Source organism: Juglans regia, chromosome 4, assembly GCF_001411555.2.
Source record: "Juglans regia cultivar Chandler chromosome 4, Walnut 2.0, whole genome shotgun sequence".
NCBI classification, from domain to species: Eukaryota; Viridiplantae; Streptophyta; class Magnoliopsida; order Fagales; family Juglandaceae; genus Juglans; species Juglans regia.
Genome location: NC_049904.1, coordinates 16,343,686 through 16,369,425, shown reverse-complemented (window position 1 = coordinate 16,369,425; position 25,740 = coordinate 16,343,686). Strand labels below are relative to the sequence as shown.

The 25,740-nt window shown below is 37.7% G+C and overlaps 1 protein-coding gene across 2 annotated transcripts; it reads left to right on the top strand.

The window, feature by feature from the left end:
• Positions 1-21,678: 21,678 nt before the first annotated feature.
• LOC109004743 (disease resistance protein RPV1-like) lies at positions 21,679-24,983 on the top strand. 2 transcript variants are annotated; one of them, XM_035689040.1, is made up of 4 exons: positions 21,679-22,205; positions 22,549-23,646; positions 23,769-24,045; positions 24,211-24,983. In XM_035689040.1, the coding sequence occupies exons 1-2, from the start codon at positions 21,727-21,729 to the stop codon at positions 22,955-22,957; spliced, it is 888 nt and encodes a 295-aa protein (XP_035544933.1). In that variant the 5' UTR covers positions 21,679-21,726; the 3' UTR covers positions 22,958-23,646; positions 23,769-24,045; positions 24,211-24,983. The 2 variants fall into 2 exon arrangements, with proteins under 2 accessions (XP_035544933.1, XP_035544931.1); XM_035689038.1 differs by having other exon boundaries at positions 21,682-22,205; positions 22,528-23,646.
• The last annotated feature ends 757 nt before the right edge of the window (positions 24,984-25,740 follow it).

Below are 25,740 nucleotides of genomic sequence, written 5' to 3'. Positions count from 1 at the left end.
GGTGCAGGGAGCAATGACGGTACACTAGTATGCAGCCAGGTTTACTGAGTTATCCCGTTTTGCTACTTATCTGATTCTGGATGAGGAAAAGAAGGCTCGTAAATTTGAGCAAGGGCTGAATGAGAAACTTTATGAGCGAGTGGTGGGTTTTCAGATTTGGAACTTCTCAGAAATGGTGAATAAGGCCACAGTTTTTGAGCGAATCCTCCAAAGAAACGCTTCATTGCATGAACAAAGGAAGAGGACCACTCCAACTGGGTACCATTCTGGCATAGATAAGGGACCATGGAAAAAGAGGAACGAGGGTAGTAGCTCGGGAAAGAGGCCGGTTCAGGGTAACCAACAACCCTATCTGTGTAGGACATGCAATAAAGTGCACTCCGGAGAGTGCAGAAAAGGGGCAGGATTGTGTTTCTGTTGCAGCAAATCAGGACACTATATCAGGGACTGCCTAATGCAATTGGGTAGCAACAAGGCCACCATATTGCCACCTCAGAGAAATGAAGTTCCAGCACGAGGCAACAACCAACGTCCGACTGCGCCTGCACGAGTTTTTGCACTAACACTTGGAGAGGTTGAGGGTAGGAATGACGTAATCACTGGTATGACTCCATTGTTTTTCTTTAAGGATTTTATTTTATTTTATCATTATTATATTTGTTGGTTTTGGTTAAGACTTTGAATATTTTTGGTTCATGCATATGACTGTTTGTGGTCACAGGTACTCTTTCTTTGTTTTCTAATAATGTTATTGTGTTATTTGATTCGGGAGCGACACATTCTTTTGTTTCCACGGCATACTCTAGTTTTTGCACTTTAGAAGCTGAAAAGTTAAAGCACAAGTTAGTGGTCGCGACCCCAACAGGAAATTCGGTAGTCTGTAGTGAGATTCTATGAGGTCTTTAATTTTTGCATGTGTTTTAATTCCATGTTATTTTAATTAAATGTGTTATTTTATTTATTTATTGTTATTGTAATTTATTTTGGTATGTTTTTTTTTTGGTTATTATTTCCCTAATATTTATTTAATATATATTATTTGTGTTATTTTATTTTTGGGCTTGTTTATTGTAGTGTTTTAGTTGTGGGCTGTGTGTGTTTGTGTGTGTTTGTTTTTGGGCCATGTATTGTGTGAAGCCTAAAGCCCAACCTTTTGTTTTAACCCAACCCGTGTGGGTTTAGCCAGCCTGTAGGAACTGGGCCCAGCCCGTGCATTTTGTTTGAAATCCAACCCCTCAGTTAACAAAAACGGCATCGTTTTGAATGAAACCATTAGGGTTTCATCTTGTTCTCCTTAGGCGCCGTCCCTCTCTTCTCCCTCCTTCTTCTTCTCACTTAACAAAAACGGTGTCGTTTTGAATGAAACCAAGTGTTAAACCTTCCTATTCCACCTCCTTCTTGCATGAACTCTCGGTGTCATTCGGTGGGACTCCGTTTTTGCTCGCTGTCAAGCCATTCCTCTTCGCGACCACCTCCATCCATCGTGAGTAGCTCCGTGTCAACTGGTTGTGAATTTCGGGTGGTGCTGTCCTTGCCGCTGCGCCACGCGTCCGCTCGATATGTTACCTCTTCCCCAAGGCTTGTGCTGCTGGTTTCTTCCTCTCCACCCATGCGACATGCGGTCTCACAAACCGCCATGCTTGGTCTATTTATAGGCCAGGGCTTGCACAATTAAATCTTCCGAAAACCTCATCTTCCCCTCTTGATTAAATCATATTTCTTTTCTAGTCGATTAGTGTTTGTTCTGTGATTTGTTGGTGAATCCAAATGGTTGTGTAGTATTTTGCCTTGGTTGTTTGTCTATCCTCATGGGTAACCCGTATACTTTAAACTTGTAATTCAACCCAACCTGTGAGTTGAGAGGCCTATTTGGCACTGTTCCGCCCTGAGCTCCGCCGTGTGCTGCCTCTGAGTCTCCACCTTGGGCAACGCCCCTTTCGCTTGATCTTTCAAAAATTTTCATCTTCATTTTGTATGTAATTTCCCTGTTTTAAAATATTATTGTTGTAATTGTCTTTTGTAGAACTGTTGATTCTGTTGATCTGTTGGTTTGATTCGAAATTGGGCCTTGGGCCTGATTGGAGGACGGGATAAGCGTGAAGCTGTGAAACTGTATTTTTGTTGAGATTTTGTAAATGAAATATTTAAATGTGTATTCCAATAAATTGTGAAATGCATATTTATCGTTTTACTAAATTGTGTTGTGATGTCACGTTGTCTGTTGGAAATTGAGACTATCGTTATTAATTCTGTGGGTGCGTGTGTCTCACAACCCCAAGTCGAGATAGGGCATTATCTCGGTGGAGCTCCTCTGATCACTCAGGAGTGTAATAGACTGACGTGACATTCCCTGACTTGTCGCAGGGTGACGACGGGAACAGACGAGACGATAACATTCTCGTACTGATTCTGTGACCTTTTAGCTGGCGAGGTTAGAGGATGCTTGGCCATGTACACGCTAGACGCGGAACTGGGCATCGCTCGTTACAAAGTATCATGCAAGGGAGTTACCCGTGGTGTGACGATGAGAGCCAGGTCGTGCGGACAGTCTATAGGGGAGACCGTGGTGCAAGCTTATTAATTGATGATTATCACTGGACCAAAAATGAGATTTTTGGCGTGAGTTGTAGAAAGGTTATTTTGGAAAAAAGGTAATGAGATGTTGCTTTGCATATATGTCCGTATGGGGACGCGTGTTTATTTATGTATCTCTTGGATATTATTTTGGTTAATTACTTACTGAGATGTCATAATCTCATTGTGGTGTTTTACCCTACGGTTTTGTCTTATGGCGCCGTAGAGTCTGACGCAAAGCCCGAGTATGAGCTTGAGGGATCAGCTCCGCCGGAGGTTTGAGTTGTTGAGATACTATTCACCGTTATGGGATTTGTTTCTCTTATGTTATTTCATGTCTTTAATTTATCTGTCCGATGACTGTTTAATCCTTGTAAACTTACTTTACTGTTTTTGAACAATTATGGTACTTTATAAAGAAAGACCTTTTATTTCTCTGCTGCGAATATTATTTTATACACTTATTGCATGATGTACACACTCTGAGCACTGGTCGTTGGAGTGCGTGATTCATGTGGTCATCATCCCGATCTCACGAACTACACAAAAATAACATGTGGGGGTCGAGGGCGTCACAGATTCTACCTGGGTGCCCTTTGTCTATAGAGGGAAAACTAATACCAGCAGATTTAATAGTGTTCCACATGATTGGGTTTGATGTGATTTTGGGTATGGATTGGCTGGCTTCCTATCACGCCAATATTGATTGTTTTAAAAAAGAAGTGGTTTTCAGACCCCAAAAGAAAGTGAATTTCGGTTCACAAGGTCGAGAGTGAGGTTGGTTCCACCCATCATTTCTGCCATTTAGGTTGGAAAATTGTTGTGTGATGGTTGTCAAGGATTCTTAGCCTGTGTGGTAGAAGCACCAAAAGAGGAGTTGAAGTTGGAACAGATACCTGTGGTGTGTGAATATCCAGAGGTTTTCCCAAAAGATTTATCTGGACTTCCACCCGAGCGGGAGGTAGAGTTTGCTATTGAACTAGTCCCAGGCACGACACCTCTTTCGAAAGCACCTTACCGAATGACGCCCTCAGAATTAGTGGAACTCAAGGAGCAGTTGCAAGATTTGTTGGACAAGGGTTTCATCCAGCCCAGTGTATCACCTTGGGGAGTTCCAGTCATTTTTGTGAAGAAAAATGATGGATCGATGAGAATGTGCATTGATTACAGGGAACTGAATCGGGTGGCCATAAAGAATAAGTATCCGCTACCCCATATAGAAGACTTGTTTGATCAGCTTCAGGGTGCTTAGGTATTTTCAAAGATTGATCTTCGATCGGGTTATCATCAATTGAAGATCAGGGCAAAAGACATGGCTAAAATGGTGTTCAAGACTCGGTATGGCCATTATGAGTTTTTGGTCATGCCATTTGGCCTGACTAACGCCCCAGCAGTATTTATGTATTTGATGTACCGGGTGCTTCGTGAATTTTTAGATAAGTTTGTGGTTGTTTTTATTGATGATATACTGATATACTCCGAAATCAAGACCGAGCATGAAGAACATTTGAAGCTGGTACTTGGGAGACTCAGAGATAAACAGTTGTTTGCTAAGTTGAAGAAGTGTGAATTTTGGCTTGATTCAATCACATTTCTGGGGCATGTAGTTTTGAAAGACGGCATTTCAGTGGACCCAGGAAAAGTGGAAGCAGTGGTTAGTTGGTTGGCGCCAAAGAATGTTCATGAGGTTAGAAGTTTCTTGGCATTGGCAAGCTATTACTATCGATTCATTGATGGTTTCTCCAGGATAGCAGTTCCTCTCACTGCACTCGCCAGGAAAAATAATAAGTTTGAATGGATAGCAAAGTGTGAAGAAAGTTTCCAGGAGTTGAAACAAAGATTAGTGACAGCTCCGGTGTTAACAGTCCCCACGGCTAGAGGTGGATTTGTTGTCTATAGCGATGCATCAAGGCTTGGTTTGGGGTGTGTACTGATGCAACATGGGAAGGTTATAGAGTACGCCTCACGCCAACTGAAAGTGTATGAGCAGAATTATCCCACACATGATCTAGAACTCGCGGCAATCATTTTTGCACTTAAGATTTGGAGACAATATCTGTATGGGGAAAAGTACGAAATTTATACGATCACAAGAGTTTGAAATATTTCTTTACCCAAAAGGAATTAAATATGAGGCAAAGGAGATGGCTTGAGTTGATCAAGGATTATGATTGCACCATTAATTATCACCCAAGCAAAGCTAATGTTTTAGCCGATGCCCTAAGTAGGAAGTCAATGGGACCGATAGTTGCAGCCCTTACCACTCAACATAGGTTGTTAATGGACTTAGAAAGAGCCGATATTGAGGTCATCACTAGTGATACAAATGCTTTCATGTCCAGTTTAATAGTTCAACCTGCTTTGATAGATAGAATCAAAAGCTGCTCAGAAAGTGGACTCAGGGTTAGTGAAGCTAGTGGAAGAAGTCGGGAACGGGGACAAACCTGATTTTGGCATTTCCGAGCATGGAGTTTTGAGGTTTAGAGGTAGAGTATGCATACCTACTGATGATGAGCTAAAAAAGGTAATTCTTGAATAGGCACACCGTTCTTTGTACATAGTTCATTCAGGGAGTACCAAGATGTATCGAGACTTGAGAGAGTCATTTTGGTGGAAGGGTATGAAAAGAGAAATTGCAAAATTTGTGGAACAATGCCTAACTTGCCAACAGGTGAAGGCGGAGCATCAGAGACCTGCAGGATTATTACAGCCATTCCAGATTCCAGGGTGGAAGTGGGAGCATATCTCCATGGACTTCATGACAGGTCTACCAAGGACTTTAAGCGGACAAGATGCTATATGGGTGATCGTGGATCGCTTAATGAAGACTGCTCGTTCTGTGCCCATTAAAGTTTCTTAAAAACTGGAGAAACTAGCTGAGCTGTATGTGTGGGAGATAGTGAAGTTGCATGGAGTACCAGTATCCATTGTGTCGGATAGAGACCCCCGTTTTACTTCTAAGTTCTGGCGAAGCTTACAAGAGACAATGGGTACTAAGTTAAGTTTCAATACTGCTTTTCACCCTCAGACCGATGGACAGTCAGAAAGGACTATTCAGATTTTAGAAGACATGTTGAGGGCGTGTGTGATGGATTTTAAGGGAACGTGGATGCGACATTTACCACTGGTTGAGTTTACTTATAATAATAGTTTCCAGGCTAGCATTGGGATGGCACCCTATGAGGTTTTGTATGGAAGAAGGTGTAGATCTCCTTTGTATTGGGATGAAGTAGATGAAAGGAAACTTCTAGGGCCAAAGATTATTCAGCAGACCACAGAGAAGATAGATACCATTCGGGCTAGAATGAAAGCAGCTCAAAGCTGACAAAAGAGTTATGCAGATAAACGCCGCCGCCAGTTAGAGTTTGAGGTTGGAGATATGGTATTTTTGAGGATTGCATCGATAAAAGGAGTTATGAGATTCGGAAAGAAGGGTAAGTTGAGCCCTAGATATATTGGACCGTTCGAGATTCTTGATCAGATTGGACCAGTGGCGTACAGGGTGGCTCTACCACTGGCATTCTCGGGAGTGCATAACGTGTTTCATGTGTCTATGTTGAGGACGTACATCCATGACCCCACCCACATTATATGTAATAACCGGGCTTAGGCCCAGCCCGTTGGAGAAGCCCAGCTCATGAGCGGTTTTAGTGAGACCGAACGCCGTCGTTTGGGTGAAGGGATTAATTCCCTTGCACTGTTTTTCTTCTTCGCGTTGCCTTCCCCTCTGCTCTGCATTTCCGGATCTCTCTCACCCGTGCGCACCAACCCACGACTCCAGCGGTTGTTTTTCATCTCCTTTCACACTCAAGGTTCGGTTTTTACTCATTTCTTTACAGATTTCTCAATCGGGTTCTCACTGTTTTCTTCTTCTTCCGCTGATTTCCTTAGTTCTGCATTTCGGTCTACATTTCCTTGATATTTTCCATCTCCGTGGGTCTCGGATTTCTCTGGTTCTTCGAAGTAGTCCGTGCGCATCAAGTCTGGGCGCCGTGTTGCCTCTGTTTGAATTTATTTTTTCGGTAACTAATTTTTTTTTTCTCCTTCCCTTCGTTTTGTCTATTTCGCGCACGCACTGGTTGGTTGACCGTGCATCACACTTAGACATTTTTCCTCTATGCGCAGACCATTAGTAATTTCAGTAGAAGAATTTTTGAGCGTTTATTTTTTTAGTTGTTGTTTTAATTGTTGAAACAGTGAAGTGTGTTAAAATTATGGAGGTTGAGGAGTGTAATTTTGGGTGTTTTGTGAGTTGGTTTTTGAAGTATTACTTGAGACTTTTTGGTGTGAAATGACTGGTGTTTTGGAACTAGTGGTATTGAACTTTTCTGCAAGTTTTAATTGTTGAATGAGTAGAGTATTGATGCGTGCACCGAAATTGTTTTATTCGAAGTTTGGAAGCGAAGTTTGGATTGGATTATGTTTCAATTATTGGAGTTGCTGTGGTTGGTTTTGGAAATGATTATAGTCGGTTGGTATTATTAGAAGGTGTGGATGTTTTGGGTTTCAATTGCGAATGGTATGAAGAGAGTTGTTCGGATTTAATTGTTAGATAGTTATGGAACTGTGAAGGGACTGTTTGATTTTTTTATTCATTAAATAGCAGGCTACTAGATTGGTTATTAAATATTCGATATATGTTCTATTGTTTAGGTGGTGTTACTTTTAGAGTTCCGGCTCAAGGTGTTGATAATTCGAAGAAGTCAGGTAAGCGGGGTTTATATACTAGTTTTACATAAAATAAATGAAAGGAGGTTGACTTTGAGAATAAATGTGTTTATTTTTTTGAAAGAGATGATCTGAAAACAACCTCAAATGTTTATTCTGCATATGCATAAATTCTATATAAGGAAAATGTTTTTCTGTCATGACTAGTGTAGACATGAGCAAGTTTTGTGTACTTTATTTCTGAACTATGTAAAAGAGCGAATATGAAAATCTGGAAGTTTTGTTATGAACAAATGAGAATATTTTGTTTATGTTTATCTCGAACATGTGAAATGATCTGAAGCCTTTCAGTGTTTTGTTTTGATATGATGTGTCATCTGAGAATCTTGGCATGATGTTCTGATTCTGTATATGATTGTAACCGGATTTTCGATGAAATCCGTTCTGTTTCTGTTAAGGCCCAGCCACGGGTATAATGGTGGTTTATAACCCTACCACGGGGGTGAAACATGGAAAATGGCCCAGCCACGGGTATAATGGTGGTTTATAACCCTACCACGGGGGTGAAACATGGAATATGGCCCAGCCACGGGTATAATGGTGGTTTATAACCCAACCACGGGGGTTAAACATGGTATTGTCCCGATGTGATATTAAATGAAGATAAGAATATAATGTTTCAGTTTAGAAATGCCAACGGATTCTATTTTTGGAATAAGTTTATTTTTCTGAAAACTTCGCTCTAATGTTTTTGTAAAAGCTTTGTTTCTGCATTCTGAAAGTAAATGTTTTGTTCGGCTTATCAAATGTTATAAATGCCCATGTTTACATGCTAGTATATGCTATTTGCTTGCTGAGTTGTTGATAACTCACCCCGTTAATCTTCATAATATTTCAGATGACATCGATGGTTCAGCTGAGGATCAGTATTAGAGTCTATGGAGAAGATTAGCACTGATTTGTGGTTGGGTATCTCATGTTACTAGTGTTGGTGTTAGAGACTAATTATTTTTCTTAAGTTGCTTCAATGGATTTAGACGGTTTATGGAGATTTATGTTAATGTTTTATTATTTCTAGTTGTTAATTGAGACATGAAGAAGAGTTGATGTTTTGGGTTATTTGGATTGAATATTGGATAAATGAACTTATTTGATTTATTTAATTGAAGTATTTACGTTCGATTTGAGTTTTGGGAAAATGGATATATTATTGATTTTGGGAGTACTCTAGCCTTGTTAGAGCTGATTATCAGGTTTTATGAGTTAACTCTCCGGACCCTCGGGGTCGGGGCGTTACATTATAGATCATGAACCACTTCAGATTCATGAGGATATGACATACACCGAGGAACCGGTGCATATTTTGGACAAGAAAGAGCAATTGTTACGGACTAAAACTATCCCTTTGGTTAAAGTATTATGGAATAATCATGCTATCAATGAAGCATCATGGGAATTCGAGGAAGAGATGCGAAGTTAAGTATCCTCACCTGTTTGAAAAGAACTTTTATAGCTTGTAGCAAATTTCGATGACGGAATTTTTGTAAGGGGGGGAGGATGTAAGGCCTAGTGTTTGTAAGGCCGGATCGTGCGCAAGGGCCCAGCCCTTTCCTTGGAGGAGTGCGAAACGGCACCGTTTTGGGGTAAGTTTCCCGCCTTCCTCAATCGTTTCTCCCTCGATTCTTCTCCCTCTTTTCTCTCTTTCAGTTTCTAGTTTCCCCTCTCTCTCTCTCTCTCTCTCTCTCTCTCTCTCTCTCTCTCTCTCTCTCTCTCTCTCTCTCTCTCACGTTACCCATTTTCCTTCCCGTTTCCATCTCTTCCTTTTCGTTGGGTCTGTTCGTGAGACCGAAGGTAATGCCTAGCATTTTTTCCATTTTCTTTTTCCTCACTTTCGATTTTTCCCCCAAAATCAGTTTCTCACTCTATCGCATCCCTCCATTGCTGCAGATCATTGTGTTTCTCTCTCTCGGGTCCCTCTAGTTCTGCAGTTGGTGTTCTCTCTGCAAACTCCGCTATTCTCTCCCTCTTGCACAATGTTTTCGTCTTCAGGTAACTCTTTCTCCCTCTCTTTTATTCGACATTTAAGACTCTGAACTACAACCCTCTCAGCCGACCCTCTCTTTCTCATCACTTGCAGATTTTTTTTTGCTTTGTGGTTTTTAGTATTGCGTTTTCGTGGGTCCTAGAATTTGTTTCCGTGTAACCGTTGAAGCCATCACTGGAGAGGTTAGTTTTCGCGGGTAGGCCATCCTCGTTCTCGGTTTCTTACGCACGCACACACACTTTCACTTCAAGTCAGTTTATTACACTCCATTGAAGTATTTGAAATATGTAATTCGTGAGTTCTTTGGCATTTTTTGTGTGTAAGCAAACACCTTGTGTTGGAATCGTCTTGGAGTTTTGGATTATCTGGGGTTGGACATGCAGTAAACCAAATGGATACTTGGGATTGAGTAGTGGTTGTTTTTGTACTATTTGGGCTTTTATACGACATTTAGAGTGGATGTTAAACTATTTGGAGTTACATTATTATTGGTTTTGGGTCAGTTGTTGGTGATTGCTTGGACTTAGGGGCCATTGAAGTGGGGTTGATATTTTCGATTATTTGTGTTTGACGTTGACTTTGGTGGGTGTATAGGTCAATATCAAAATTAGTATATGGTATTTTTTGGGTTGAAGTGCGATCTGTCTAGACTATTATATGGTTGTTTTAGTGAGTTGTTTTGCTATAATATGGTTTGGGATTATGGGTTTTAATTATTTAGATAGAAGTTGTGTCAATTGTCTTATAACACTCAGTGTATATTTATTTTCTATCAATAGGTGACGAGATTTTTTGAAGTTGAATTCAAGGCATAGATAATACGCTGTAGGAGTCAGGTAAGCAGTGTTCCTATACTAGGCTTTATACGAGTTATTAAGACTGAGGTTGACTTTCTAAAACTTTGCATATTTTGTGAGGAAATGAGAACTTGGGAAAACAAAACCAACCTCGGTCGTTTATTTGCATACTCATGAAATCTGTGTGGAAAAGGAAAAATATTTTCTGACATGCATTGTGTAGACATGAGCTAAATTTTGTTATGATGTCTCTGAAATCTGAAAAAGAGTGATATTTGAGAATTCTGAAAAAAACTGTGCATTTATTTAGAAAGATGCTCTGACTTTTGTTTTCAGTATGTAAGAATGACCTGGTTATGTTTTGGTACTATGTTCTGTTTTGATATGGCATCTGAAAACCTTTGGCATGGTGTACTGATTTTGTATCTGACTCTGTCTCTGCTTTGCTCTGTTTGGGTTGGTACCAACTTCTCTGTCTCTGAGTGCACCCACTTTGGAAACAAAGTGGTTTCATTGTGGTCCTCCCTGTGTGCACACTTGGGGCTCCGAGAAGAATAAGGGAAATATTTCACCTCTGTCTCTGCCTGGTTTGGCCACCGGGGATAGCACAATTCTGTCACGAGGGTGAAACATGGTCTCTGCTATGTAAGATGCTCTGATTTGATGTGATGATGACGCTCAAGTTATGTTATGCCAAAGTACTACAGGTTTTACTTGTCTTAAAACCATTGCTCTGTTACTTTTGAAAGCATGTTTTGTTTTGCATGATAACTCTATAAAATATTTTGTTCTGCATACTATACTTTGTAAATGCTCATGTTTGCACGCTAGCATTTGTACCTCTGCTTACTGAGTTGTTGATAACTCACCCCCTATCTTCATAAGATTTTCAGATGATGTGGAGAGTCCAACTAGGACTTGGATTAGATTGGTGTGCATGATTAACCTGAGGAGAGGATGTTAAAAGAAGGAATTCTGACGTCCTTTAGATTTAATGTCTCTTAGATTTAATTATATCTTGGGTTTAGTAAGACTTACGAAATTATCAGTTTGGTTTGTTATTACAACCGGGAGATTGTAGACTCCTTAGTTTATTTTGTTGCGGTAATGACTTGTGGAGTTTTCAAGGTGTTTATTTAGAAGACATGAGATTGAGTTTTGCTAATAAAGTTTTTGGAGATTTGTTTTAGTTGTGTTGGGAAACATGTTTATAAATGACAGGTAGTAATTCTCTAAGCCACCTGGGTTTGGGGTGTTACAATGTGGATCCTTCAGATATGCGGAAACAGTTTGGAGAAGTGATGGATATGCATGAAAAGAAATTCATCAATCTGTTGGATTTCTAAACGATGGCAAATCTTAAGAGTTTGAATCTTAATGGTTGTGGCAATTTAGTTGAGGTTCATCAATCTGTTGGATTTCTAAACAAACTGCGTCATTTCGATGTTAATTATTTCTCTAAACTTGGATGTCTTCCTAATTAAGCTGAAGTTGCCACTTCTTGAATTCCTTGGTCTTGGTGCGGGCACAAGTATTGAGAAATTTCCAAATATTGTGGGAGAAATGCGTCATTTATGGCAAATTAATTTTCATCGCAGTCCCATTCAAGAACCGCCTTCGTCAGTTGAATATCTCATTGGGCTTGAATGGATACAACTATATGGATGCAAGAAGCTTAGAGATCTCCCTAGAAGCATTTCTAAGTTGCCACGTCTCAGGTATCTTTGTCTTTCTGCTTGCACAAACCTTGGAAGGTTTCCAAAATGGTCAAAGTCATCATCAACAAGTTCGGGCTGGCTGGCTTCATCAAAGAGGAACAAAACTCAAGATATGAGCCTCTCTGTTGGGTTTCCTGCTTTGGTAGTGTTGATCATCCCTAACTGTGATCTAGCTGGAGCTCCAACCGTCTATTGGACTAAAAAATAATAATAATAATAATAATAATAATAATAATAATAATAATAATAATAATACTTAAATAAATAATGTGGTCAATTTCTTTTGTTAAATAAATTATATGCAAAAATAAATTGGATCCATTAAGACTAATATGATCACCAAAGCCCAAGTCCAAACCTGTAAAAAAAAAATTACTGAAAAGAAAAAAAAACTTAAATACAATAATTTAAAAACTAAATAACATGTATGATGTAGTCATAAGATATAACAGTCCCATTTATAACGTAATAACAACATTGACATAAATATTAAATGCTCATGTCGCTCAAATCTCAACGGTCCATTGATCTATGATCATGCCTGAAATGAAGATAGAAAGTTGCAATCAATAAATGAAAAAAAAGTTGATAAAAAAAATGAAAATGGTAAAAGTAGAATTTCATTCTTACCAAGAAAGTTCTCTCAACTCCATCCCAACTCTCAAGGGGCGTCCATCTTAGACTCTCGGTCATCGGCAATTATGTTAGGATTCACAATTAAATCTATAAAATCATAAAAAGTAGAAGTTAGAAACATTAAAAATAATTAAATAATCATTTAAAAGCATATAAACTTATCCGATTCAAGCCTATAGCTCTCGGCATCAACATCAACGATATCTAGTCCAATGGGCGTTTCACTTATCCAATTCTGTGTGCAAACGAAGGCCTCCATGGTTGACGGTGACAATGAAGTCTGATAAGCATCCAACACGCGACCTCCAATGCTAAATGCCGACTCTGAGGCAACCGTAGTGACAGGAATGGCTAACACATCTCGGGCTACATGGGAAATAGCTGGATACTTGGTGAAATTAACTTTCCACCAAGTTAATAGCTGAAATACATCATTAGGTGCCTCGACAGTTTCCATAAAATATCGTTCAACCTTAGATGTACAATGCATAATATTCCTTGTTAACTTGAGTGGATGATACTGCTAGATAATACGATGACCTTTAACCCCTACAGATGGGTCAGTATCACCTGAGGAAGCTGTCGACCCCATCGGCCTCGAATGTGAGGAGATACCAGCTACGGATGAAGACTGGAAACTATTGGTGTAGTGATTATATAGATCATCAATATCACTTTTTAGCACTCTAATAAACTCTGCAGTCTTCACTGCCCCGAGGACGGAATTGACCCAAAATTCTAGAACAGCTAGCTTATATCGGGGGTCAAGGATCACAGCCATAAATAGTAATCTATTTATCTTCTCAATATTCCCCCAATATTTATCATATTTGGTATTCATCTTCGTAGCCATAGCAGATAATAATCCACCAAAGTCAGTACAACTATTTTCCAAGTGGAAGTGAAGTTCCGAGAGCTCGCCAAAGAATAAGTTCGCAGTCGTATATTTGGATCTAGAGAGCCGCATGGTTATGTCATAAAAAATTCTTAAAAATTCAACAAAATAGCTCACACTGGTCCAATCATGTGCGTCCGATGCACCAAGCCCCTGTCCTGCTGGCTTCAACAAAGCATACCTCAAGAACCCATCCTTGACCTCCATCCGCTCGAATGCTGTTTGGTATTTTTGTGCCACATCCAACATCATGAATGTTGAGTTCCATCGAGTTGGAACGTCCAAGCACAACATACTAGAACATTCAATCTTAAAATCTTTTGCTATTGCCTTAAACTTGGCAAGCCTTTAAGAGAAACCCCTCACATATCGTACAATACTGCGAACTCGGGTAATGGAATCATCAACATCTTTTAACCCCTCAACAACTATGAGGTTGATGATATGAGCACAAAATCGACGTGAATAAACTCGTGGGCCCGAATGACATCATCTCTCACCGTCGTGTTCTGCTTAAACCAATCAATTGATGTTTCATTGGCACTAGCATTGTCAACTGTAATACACAGCACTTTTCGGATTTCCCAGTCCTTTAAACAATCATCCATCTTCGCCTCCATGGATGCACCTTTATGATCCACAATATCTTTAAAACCAATAATTGTTTTATGCAAAATCCACCCACTGTCAATGTAGTGTGCTGTGATACACATGTAGTAGACATTCTGTATGGAAGTCCATGTGTCAGTCGTAAACGACTCTCTCTAGCCAGTGGTAATAAATATCTTCCTCATCTCCGCCTTGTCCTTCACATACCTCTTCATACAATCTTGCATCACCTTGTACTGTGATGGAATGGGAAATCATGGCTCAAAAAAATTTAAAAAATTTCAAAAGCCTCTTTTCTTGACTGTGGTAAAGGGCATCTCATCAGTAATTATCATATCTACAAGCATGTCCCTCAACATCTTCTCACTGTATTGAGAGATGACCCAATTTCTTAGTCTGTGTACCATCAGTGGCTGTAGAAGTTTGGTAACTGAGGTTGGTCTGATCAGTGGCTTGCAATCCCTTAGCTATCTTATATTGTTGGCAACCATTTAGATGTGCTATTGACACACTGGTACCTTACTTCTTCGAATGGCATTCACAAAGTGATCCACAGTAATGGCATCTTGCTACCGAGTTTGTAATATCACCAGGAAATTTGGTGAAATGCTCACATGTCCACGACCTCTTTTTAGAAGGTCGTGGCGGTTGCTCTTGCTCAATGGGCACCTCCTCCTCTTCGTTAAACATATCCTCATCCTCTATGTCAACTGGGAATGGGAGTGGGAGTCGACTACTTGCACAAGATGTAGCTGCCCTAGATGTGGCTCTAGGGGTAGAAGTACCCACCGGTGTAGGAGTTGTAGGATTGACATCCGCCATATCTCCTTGTGGATGATCCATGTCACAATCAAAGAAGCTGAAAAAATAATAATAAAAAATAATTAGTTTAAAAAATAACTAGCCTTTACTAAACATTTAAATTAACACAAAGATATAAAATTATTCATTTCAAGAGGGCACATGTAAATACTATTTCACACAAAGATATAAAATTATTCGTTGCAAGGGGAGCCCCTCACATAACACACTGGTGCCTTGTCGAGGGTACTAATATTTTAAGTAATAAGTTCATCCTTGGTTTAAGATTTTGAGTGAAGCTGAAATAATAAGAGTTTAAATAAATCTCAGAATCGTTGTGTAGGTCTATGAGATGAAAAACAATGTTTGCCTATCTATCTATCTATCTATCTATCTATCTATCTATGCGTGTGTGTAAAACAAGGTTTACATGCTAGGCACTAAAATTGACAATACCCAAAATCTGAAAGTTGGAGGCAGAGAGGCCTGGGTTTAATACTCGAGTTTAAAAGGCGAGGGATGTGTGAGAACAGCACAACAATTAATAGTTATATTTATCAAGTTTTACTTTTGAGAATAAACTTCTAAACAATGTACATAAGTAAAACACTAAAACTTAACGAGCATCAATACACTAGTACTCAAAAAATAATACTACACAAAACTTATAATGTTCAATACAGCACAACAATTATAATGTTAAGTATTACTACTAATCAGACAAATTAATTTAGCTTCAAGTTCGTTTAATGTAGTTCATCAAACTGCTAGCTATATATATGAATGGGCGGATGAGCTAGTTTAGTTGTGGTCTCCATATATGCATGAGCGTCCACACACACACACACACACACACAGAGTTTATTTAAAATGTTAAATTAGGAGCTAATTATGTGTCATGTAGGTGATCATGATCATCTTTAACTAGAAAAAAATTCGGGGTCGAAGTTCGGAGCTCCGATTCTGAGTCCGACTCCGAAACGGGGTTCGGAGTAACTCCAAACTCCGACTCCAAAATCCAACCACTCCGACTCCGTTGGAGTTGGAGTCGAAGCGGATGTCGGGCGGAGTCGAAAATTCTAAAATTTTGCCCAACCCCAATAAAACGAACTCATAATCCATTTCAATTTGTCAATTACTAATTTTGGAGTCTGTAAGATCGAAAGGCAGTGAATTGGAATACTTTGCAACACATGATTTAACAAAGAAAGCTGAGTCCGATTAGACAATACTTTAGCTTTCCATCCCTCAAGGTGACTCCTTATTTTATTAATCATATCATCAAAATGCAAACTGAGAAGCCGGCCCGACACAATTGGAACACCCAAATAGTGAAAGGAAAACTACCTTCCATAAATTCCGTAAATCGGAGCAACCTCCGTCTTCTAGCCATTCAAATATGTTTGGAGAATAAAATAGATGTTTTCCTTTTATTCACCATTTTACTAGACCACTCCTCATATTTCTTCAACACATAATGATTGCTCTCAATGAAGATTTTCCACCATTAGAAAATAAAACAATGTTAAGTTCCATTGTTTTTAGAGTTTGCATGTATATAATGTGTGTGTGTAAAGTGGCATTTATGGTGTTTTGTCAATGGTTTTGCCTTGGTGATGCTCAAGTGGCAATTGTTTCTTTTTTCTTTTTTTTTTTGAAATGAAACTTGAAGGTCAAGCCTTCTAATAATTAGAAAAAACCTCACCTATGGCGGAGGCAAAAACCGTGGTAACAAACTAAAACCATCCCTTCCCAAACGAACATCGCTAAAGAATAAAGAAATTAGCCCCCCTATTCAAAATCATTTATAACTTTTCCAAATATAAGGAAAACCCCCCTATCCAGTCTAATTAATCCTCAAGTTTGCAAAGGAATATCTGAAACTGAGTACCACACTTCATTGGAACCTTTTGCACCTCTTCGCGCTAAATCATCTGCTACTGCATTAATCTCTCCAAAAGAATGCAAGAGAGAGACCTGAAGACCCTCTAGTCTTCTTTGAATTTCATCCCAATAATCCTCCATATACCAAAGCCCACATCTTTTCGCATTCAACCATTTTATCACAAGCATAGAATCTAGCTCAATCTCAACATTTATCAAACCTAACAAACAAACATATCGAAGGCCATGAACTACACCCATGACTTCTGCAAAATTGTTAGTACTATGACTAGTAAATTTTGCAAAAGCAAATACCATCTCCCCACTTGAATTTCGAATCACCCCATCTGCACTTGAAGGACCAGGATTTCTAAGAGAGTTATCATCTACATTCAATTTAAACCAGCCATCAATCGGATACATCCATTTTACCAATTTAATCGGTTGTTGTTGAATGGATTTAATAGGCAAATTTAAACACTGAATTACCTTTTCATCACAGCAACTAAGAACCTTGGCATCCTTACTTTAATGCACCCTATGACACCCAGTGTTTGATAGAACACCAAATCGAGTGCACTAACTCCATAATTCCTTCCATTCTTCCTTTACAACGTCTCCACCAGAGTCTCCAAGAGATGATCGATGGAAAAATTCCCAACAATTGACAACAAACAGATGAATGACAGGCCCTTCAATACAAACTCTCAACTTTCCCATGCCATGAACAACCCACCATTCTCGACATTCCAAGATTTATAGCACATAAATCCCAAATTTTTTTCGCAAACTCACTTGTCGAGAGAACATGATTTTTATCTTCGTATGCCCCTTCAATACCGACTTGACTAACTCAATCATCCAATGGCAACTCATCATGTAAAGCTTTCCACATAGTTACAGAAAATTATGTCGATAATGCATTGTGCCAAATCCATCTAGCCCAAGGAAAAATTGGAGCTTTGGTTCTAATACATTCTCATGCACGATGAGTAGAAAAAATTCTATTGGAGTGAGGTAGCCATATCAACACATCTGAACTTGCTTTAAGACTTCCCAGTTGTTGTAAAATTTCGTCCGCTTTTTCCTTGTCCAACTAACCGAATAAATAAATCCACATTCCATCCAAACTCAGACTTCCAATCCTCCAATTTTAATTTCGAAAGATCAGTTATATTTTGTTGGTCAACAAAGCTCCAGCACCAACCCAATTATCTTGCCAGAATGACACTTTCCCCTCTCTAACTCTCCATTTCGAGTTAGCTTGAACTAACGGCATACACTTCATAATCATCCTCCAAAAATTAGATCCTTCTTAGAGTCAATCACAGAAAAATGTTTATCACCAACATGTTTTTCAATGAAGAAATTCGACCATAGTGAGTCACATTTTAGATGGTTCCAAGCCAATTTCATATGAAGATAAATTTGAACTTCTTGAAAATCACGGACTCCAATCCCTCTTTCAATAACCGGTTTGCATAATCCATCTCATGCACACCATTTTTTCTTCTCTTTCCCATCCTTTACACCCCCAAAAAAGGAACTCATAATCCGTTTCAATTTATCAATTTCTAATTTTGGAGTCTGTAAGATCGAAAGGCAATGAATTGGAATACTTTGCAACACATGATTTAACAAAGAAAGTCGAGCCCCATTAGACAATAGTTTAGCTTTCCATCCCTCAAGACGGCTTCTTATTTTATTAATCATATCATCAAAATGCAAACTGAGAAGCCAACCCAATACAATTGGAACACCCAAATAAGTGAAAGGAAAGCTACTTTCCATAAATTCTGTAAATTGAAGAAACCTCCATCTTCTAGCCATTGAAATATGTTTGGAGAATAAAATAGATGTTTTCCTTTTATTCACCATTTTGACCAGATTACTCCTCATATTTCTTCAACACATTAATGATTGCTCTCAACGAAGATTTTTCACCATTAGAAAATAAAACAATGTCCACAATAATGGATACAGAACTGTTAAGTGTGCAATCACACAGATTGATGAATGGAAACTATCAAAATGGTATTCCTAAGAGCTACTATACGTTTAGAATTTACAGCAAACACTTGGTTCCAATTAGTTCTGCGATCAACGTCCTACATGATGTCTGGGGATTCCGAAAGATCCTCTCCAACCACAATTGAATGGGGGCCAAGATGACATGCATAACAGCATAAGGAACATACAGCTAGGGCGGCTAATGCATTCGCATTGATTGATCACGTACCATAGAAAGGATACTTCTTGTACATATACACGATGCGTCGGCAGGGATCAGTTTTCATTTTGAGTGGATGGCTGCCTTGTTTCCAAAGATGACCCACAACAAAAGCTCCTCCAATAATTGTTCAGTGGATTGAGATTGATTAATGGAAACTATCAAAATGGTATTCCTAAGAGCTACTATGCGCGCGTTTAGAATTACAGCAAACATTTGGTTCGAATTAGTCTTGTTTGGTTATGCAGTTCAGATAAGATGAGATGAGATATTTTATTGAAAGTAAAATAAAATATTGTTACAATATGATTTTTTAATATAAATTTTTATTTTTAAATTTAAAAAAATTAAATTATTTATTATATTTTATTCCAATTAGTTCTGCGATCAACGTCCTACACCGTTATCAATTGGGTCCACAATAATGGATACAGAACTAACCAATCAATTTCCCAAGCTAGGAGTGGTTGAATTTTGTGAAAGAATGCAATTATCACGTCGCTCTGTTCATATTTCAATACATGGTTCAAAGCTAATACATGAGATATACCCTCATTGTGTTGGGGGGCCAAGGCGGACAAGCACACGGCCTGGAGTTATAATTAAATTTTATAAAAATTAATATTCTTTTACTTTTTGAGTTAATTTTATAAAATATAATTTAATTTTAATTAAATTATATAATTACGTTGATTGATTAAATTTATTTTCTTTTATATTATACAAGAAGGTTATGCTCTAATATTTTTAATTCAAATTTATAGAGCAAAAAAAAAAATAACTAATTAAATAATAAAACAGTAATAAATTAAGATGTTAAAGGGTATCATTATCCGTATGCAAAATAGCCAAATATTAAAATCAAAGGCCATGGGTGTGCAAGAAAAAAATTGATTTTTCTAATTTTATTTTATTTTTAGTTATGTTTAATTATTACTTGATTATGGACTTGTTTATGTAACATCCAAGAACATGGGTATGAAGATTAACTGTTATTTTTTCAATAATGTTCATTTACATTCTTCAATTACTACTTCAATGAATTCTATATAAAAGGAAGAAGATAAGATGTTGTGGAAGTGAGAAGTTAATATTTTAAGGTCTCTATAACACACATTGCTTACATGATATAATTTAATTCAAAAAAATCTTAAAATTTGAATCTTATAAATTAAATTTTAAGAAGTCATGTAAATAGTGTAATGTCTCAATGAAGGGCTCAAGATACATAATTTATATTCTAAAAGAGCTATTCAATGATATAATTGGAGCTTCATGATAACATTATAAAGTACAATAAATTTTCATTTCCAAATAATGAGGGAAAAAAAAATTAAAAACTTAAAAAAAAAAAAAAAAAAAAAAAAAAAAAAAAAAAAAAAAAAAAAAAAAAAAAAGAAGAAGAAGAAGAAGTAATGGGGATCTCACATATCACATATCCTTATCTTTATCCGATATCACAATCTCTCTTGCTTAACTTTCCAATAAATCTTGAGTTCGTTTCAAATTGTCTATACAAAGAGGCTGTTTGTGTATTTTTTTTTTTAGGATAGAAATTTGTATATATTTCGGCTGGAATCGACTTGTTTAAGGCTTTAAGTTTGAATAAACTCAAATAATTTTGTATTTATTATTTTTCTAATACTATCTATATTTTTATAAGAAGAATATTGTAAATATTAAAGAGGTAGGACCGAGGACAAGTTTGTTGGATCCTTCGGCGAAAGACAGAGAGATGGGAGAGATAAAAGACCAAGGACAAGTTTTTCTTCGAAACGACGCGTTATGCATACCTTTTTTCTGACAAAGAAGAAGAAATTTGCTGATCAGTTTGAAAGTAGCATCTTCTTTGGTTACACGTGACAGTGCCAAATTCTACTCATCTTTGTCACAAATCACATATTATACAAAATTTTTTATTTTTTATTTTATTTTTTCTCTTATTAAATATATAATATAAAAATTATAAATAGAAGAATTCAATTAATTTAAGAAGAATAAAATTAAAAAAAAATAAAAAATAAAAATAAATACGATGTGTGGTAAAAAAAAAAGTATTGTAAAGATATTTTATTTAACTTTTAACCCAACCCATCTCATTTCATCTGTAAAAACAAACTAGACCTAAGGGTCATTCCACGTAGTCCTTGTATATGTCACTCATATACCCACCTTGATTGTTTTTTGGATTCTGTTATGAGTGTTGTCTAGACTTTATTTCTCAAACTGTTTGACTTGATAAATATCTGTAAACTTTTTTTATTAATGAAATTTCAGATTTTCTTTAAAAAATAAAAAAATAAAAAAACATGTTGATAAACATTAGCAATGATGTTACAAGGCAACTCAGCAGCCTTAATACCAAGATCAATTAGACTCTTTATATTCAAGGGTGGTTCAAAAGTAATTGGAATTGGAAGCACTATGTATCATTAATGAAGGTAAGAGACTACTTACACTTTTAGAATATCAGAATACATGACTCTCAAAAGGGATAAGTAAAAAAAATCACTAGATATAAAGCTGTACATGTTAACAGCTTCCCACATATGAAATAAACCATATAAACCATATGATGCTGTACATGTTTATAAGAATATCGTAAATATTTAAAAAGGTAGGATCGAGGACAAGTTTGTTGGATAATTTGGCGAAAGACAGAGACCGAGGACAAGTTTTTCTTCGCAGCGACGCGTAATGCCCAGGAAATTTCATGAGAGTTTAATTACAGATGACAGTGACCCACTCAAAAGTCAAACCATCTTGATCCACTTCCTTAATATAAAGCTCTCCACTCGCATGTCTCTCTACACCCAATAACTCCTGACCCTTCTTCCTTCAAACAAGCTACCAAGATTTCAGTCTCTTCCATGGCCATCCCAAATGTCTCCTCCTCTTCTTCCCCTCAAAGGAATCATGACGTGTTTCTGAGTTTCAGAGGGGAAGATACCCGCAATACCTTTACCGGTCATCTATATAACGCTCTCGTTATAAAGGGGATCAAAACCTTTAGAGACGACATGGTTCTTCAGAAGGGAGACGAAATCTCCCCAGTACTTTTGGAAGCCATCGAACAATCTAAGATTTCCATGATCGTCTTCTCTAAGAACTATGCCACTTCCACGTGGTGCTTAGATGAACTCGTCAAGATTCTCGACTGTCGGAAATCAATTGGCCAAATGGTTCGACCCATTTTCTACGATGTGGATCCTTCTGATGTGCGGAAACAGTTAGGAGAAGTGATGGATATGCATGAAAATAAATTCAAGGATGATATACAGAGGGTGTTGAGGTGGAAGGTGGCTCTCAAAGAGGCAGCCAGTTTGTCCGGTTGGCATTTGAACAATGGGTACGCTTTCAATTTTATTTAATGCAAGCATTAATATCAAATAATTCTGATAATGTAAGGACTCAAATACTTGAGTTGTAACATAAAACCAATGTGCTATAAGCATCTAGCATAAAACCAAATAGGTCTCTCTCCTCCTTTTCATTTCTCTCTGATTTATGGTAATTGCACTTAATTGGTTCCAATTCCTTTTTGCTGCTTTACTTTTCATTTCTTAATTCCTCTATATTTGTGGCAGTAAAGAAAGCCTTGATCAGATTCTTCTTAGCGATTTCTAGATTGATCCTGAAATGCTTTTTATATGTAACAGTATGATTTCTAGATTGTCCTGTTTGAATGGCAGGCATGAGCCCGACTTTATCCAAAGCATTGTTGAAGAGATATCAAGTAGAATATTGAAGTGCACATTTTTAGATGTTGCGAAGTACCCAGTCGGATTACATTCTCACATAGATGCCATGAGTGAGTTGTTGAGTGTTGGGTATGACGACGTTCGCATGGTTGGAATCCATGGAATTGGAGGAATAGGTAAAACAACTATTGCAAAAGCTGTATATAACTTATTTACTGGTCAATTTCAAAGTTGCAGCTTTCTTGCTAACGTCCGAGAAACTACAAAGCAGTGCGGCCTTGTTCAATTACAAGAAACACTTCTCTCTGAGACCTTGGGCAATATCAACTTAAAGTTGGGAAATGAGGATAGAGGAATTAATGTAATAAAGGAGAGGCTCTGCATAAGAAGGTTCTTTTAGTTCTTGATGATGTCAATAAGTTGGGGCAACTTGAGAAATTAGCAGGAGATAAGAATTGGTTTGGTTCAGGAAGTAGAATCATTATTACAACTAGAGATCAACACGTGCTAGATACCCATGGAGTAGAAAGAAAATACCAGGTCGGAGGATTAAGTCATACTGATGCTCTTCAACTTCTTAGTTGGAATGCATTCAAGATATCTTATCCTGAAAAAGGGTATGAGGAGCTCACGAATAGTGTAGTTCAGTATGCCAAAGGCCTTCCCTTGGCTCTAGTGGTGCTGGGGTCTCACCTATATGGTAGAAGCAAACCTGAATGGGAAAGCACAATACGTAAAATACAAAGAAGTCTTCATAAAGAGATCTATGAAATACTTAAAATAAGCTTTGATGCACTGGATCAGGACAATGAGAAGGCTATCTTTCTTGATATTGCGTGTTTCTTTAAGGGAGAAAACAAAGATTATGTAACTAGAGTTTTGGAAGCAAGCGATTTTGATGCAGTTATTGGAATACAAGTTCTCATTGAAAGGTCTTTGGTGATTGTATACAAAAATGAATTGCAGATGCATGACTTGATACAATTGATGGGTAGGAGTATCGTTCATAAAGAATCTCCCAACGAGCCAGGAAAGCGTAGCCGATTGTGGTCTCATGAGGATATTCTCCATGTTCTTGTTGAAAACATGGTAACATCGAAAGAACAATTTTTTTTTTTTTTTCTAGGCAAACCTAATATATATTTCTATTATTTTTCTTCTATCAATTGAGTCCTAATATTTTGTCGTCCACTTGTTCTATGATTTACTAGGGAACGAATGCAATTCAAGGCATAAAGCTAGCTAGATTTGCTTGGACAAAAAGATATTTTGCTGAATCCTGGAGCCTTTACAAAAATGAAAAGGCTTAGATTGCTTATAATCCGCAATTCTTGCTTTTTGAAGGGTCCTAAGAGTTTACCTAATGAGCTAAGATTTCTTGATTGGGCTGGATACCCGTCACCATCTCTGCCGTCCAATTTTCGTCCTCAGAAACTTGTTGCTCTCAACATGTGTCAGAGTAAAATCAAGCAATTTGAAGGAATAATGGTAAAGTTATGATCTAAATTTGGCATCTCTTTTCTGGATTTTAAAATAAGAATTTAGATGCTGGATCAATTTTTCTTTTAAAAAAAAGTTACTTTGAAAAAAAAATTATAGGGGTAATACTTGGAAGCTGATACATTGGTCCTTAATTTCACCTTCATTTTCCAGGTTTGTGAAAATCTGAGAGAAATAAATTTATCTTGCTGTGAATACTTGACGTGCATCCCCGATGTGTCCATGATGGCAAATCTTGAGAGTTTGGATCTTCATGGCTGCCGCAATTTAGTTGAGGTTCATCAATCCGTTGGATTTCGAAACAAAACTGTTTCGTTTGGATGTTATAAACTGCTCTAAACTTAGACGTCTTCCTAGCCTGAAGTTGCCATGTCTCGAAAGCCTATTTGTTTTAACAGGCACAAGTATGGAGAGATTTCCAGTCATTCTGGTAGAAATTCCTCGTTTAAGGGAAATTAATTTTATAAACAGTCCCATTCAAGAACTACGTACCTTCATCAGTTGAATATCTCGTTGGGCTTGAAAGGTTAACGATACAGTCATGCAAGAAGTTTAGAGATCTCCCTAGAAGCATTTATAAGTTGCCACGTCTCAGGTATCTTTCTATTTGTGGTTGCACAAACCTTGGAAGGTTTCGAAAATGGTCAAAGTCATCATCAACAAGTTCGGGTTGGCTGGCTTCGTCAAAGATCAGGAACAAAACTCAAGATATGAGCCTTTCTGTTGGGTTTCCAGCTTTGGAAATGTTGGACCTCTCTTACTGTAATCTAGCAGAAGTTGATTTCCTCAAGAGTCTTCATTGCTTTTCCAAGCTAAAAAATTTGAAGCTATCAGGAAACAATTTCGTTAGCATTCCTGCATGTATCACTAGATTTACCAATTTGCAATCCCTTAGATTGATGGAAAATCCTTCATCGAGAATTTAACGATGATGTTGCCTATGGTATATAGATTCTGTAGAAAAATGATAATTAGAAAAAAAGTTAGAGGAGGCCGGGAGTTACCAGAATGGTTTGGGCATAAAACTAGGGAGAATGAGATGTGTTTCCGAATGCCTCCACCTAAAAAAGCCAAGTTAGCAGGTTTGGTTATCGGTATTGTTTTGAAACGGGATGCTTTTGGATCGTTGCCCCGACGTTCTTACATCACTATGAGGGTCTCTATCAATGGTCGATTGGCTCAATGCGTAGACTACCCCAACTCTAGTGGATTTACATGGGAATCCCCCTCCAGTACTGGATTATGGGAATCAGATGAAGTACTGTGGCTGTTGTGTTTTCCACGTGGTGCCTTCATGTGGTGGTATGAGACCAATGATCAAGGGGATGATCACTTTGGAGTTTCATTTCAATTTCTATACCCAGGCTCAACAGTGGAAGGGGATCATAAATTTAATAAAAGATTGGGGGTTCATTTTGTATTCGACAACATGGATGATGATGATGATGATCCAAGAATGATCCGGCATTACTGTTCTCCTAACAATAAGAACAAGATGGTATTAGAGAACAATATATAATTGTTGCCAACCACAGCAGCAGCTAGCAGAAGAACAGGCACTGACACATTGTGGAGGACCCAGTTATATATAGTTTGATTCCAAGAATTTGTAATATTATTTTTTATTTTAAAATTTGAAAAAATTGAATTATTTTTTATATTTTGTTCGAAAGTTTAGAAAAA

Excerpts from the sequence above, each read along its gene's own strand:
- LOC109004743 (XM_035689038.1), top strand. The coding sequence starts at position 21,727 with ATGGCCATCCCAAATGTCTCCTCCTCTTCTTCCCCTCAAAGGAATCAT. Across the intron at positions 22,206-22,527 it reads GGTTGGCATTTGAACAATGG|ATTGTCCTGTTTGAATGGCA; the intron begins GTACGCTTTCAA and ends TATGATTTCTAG.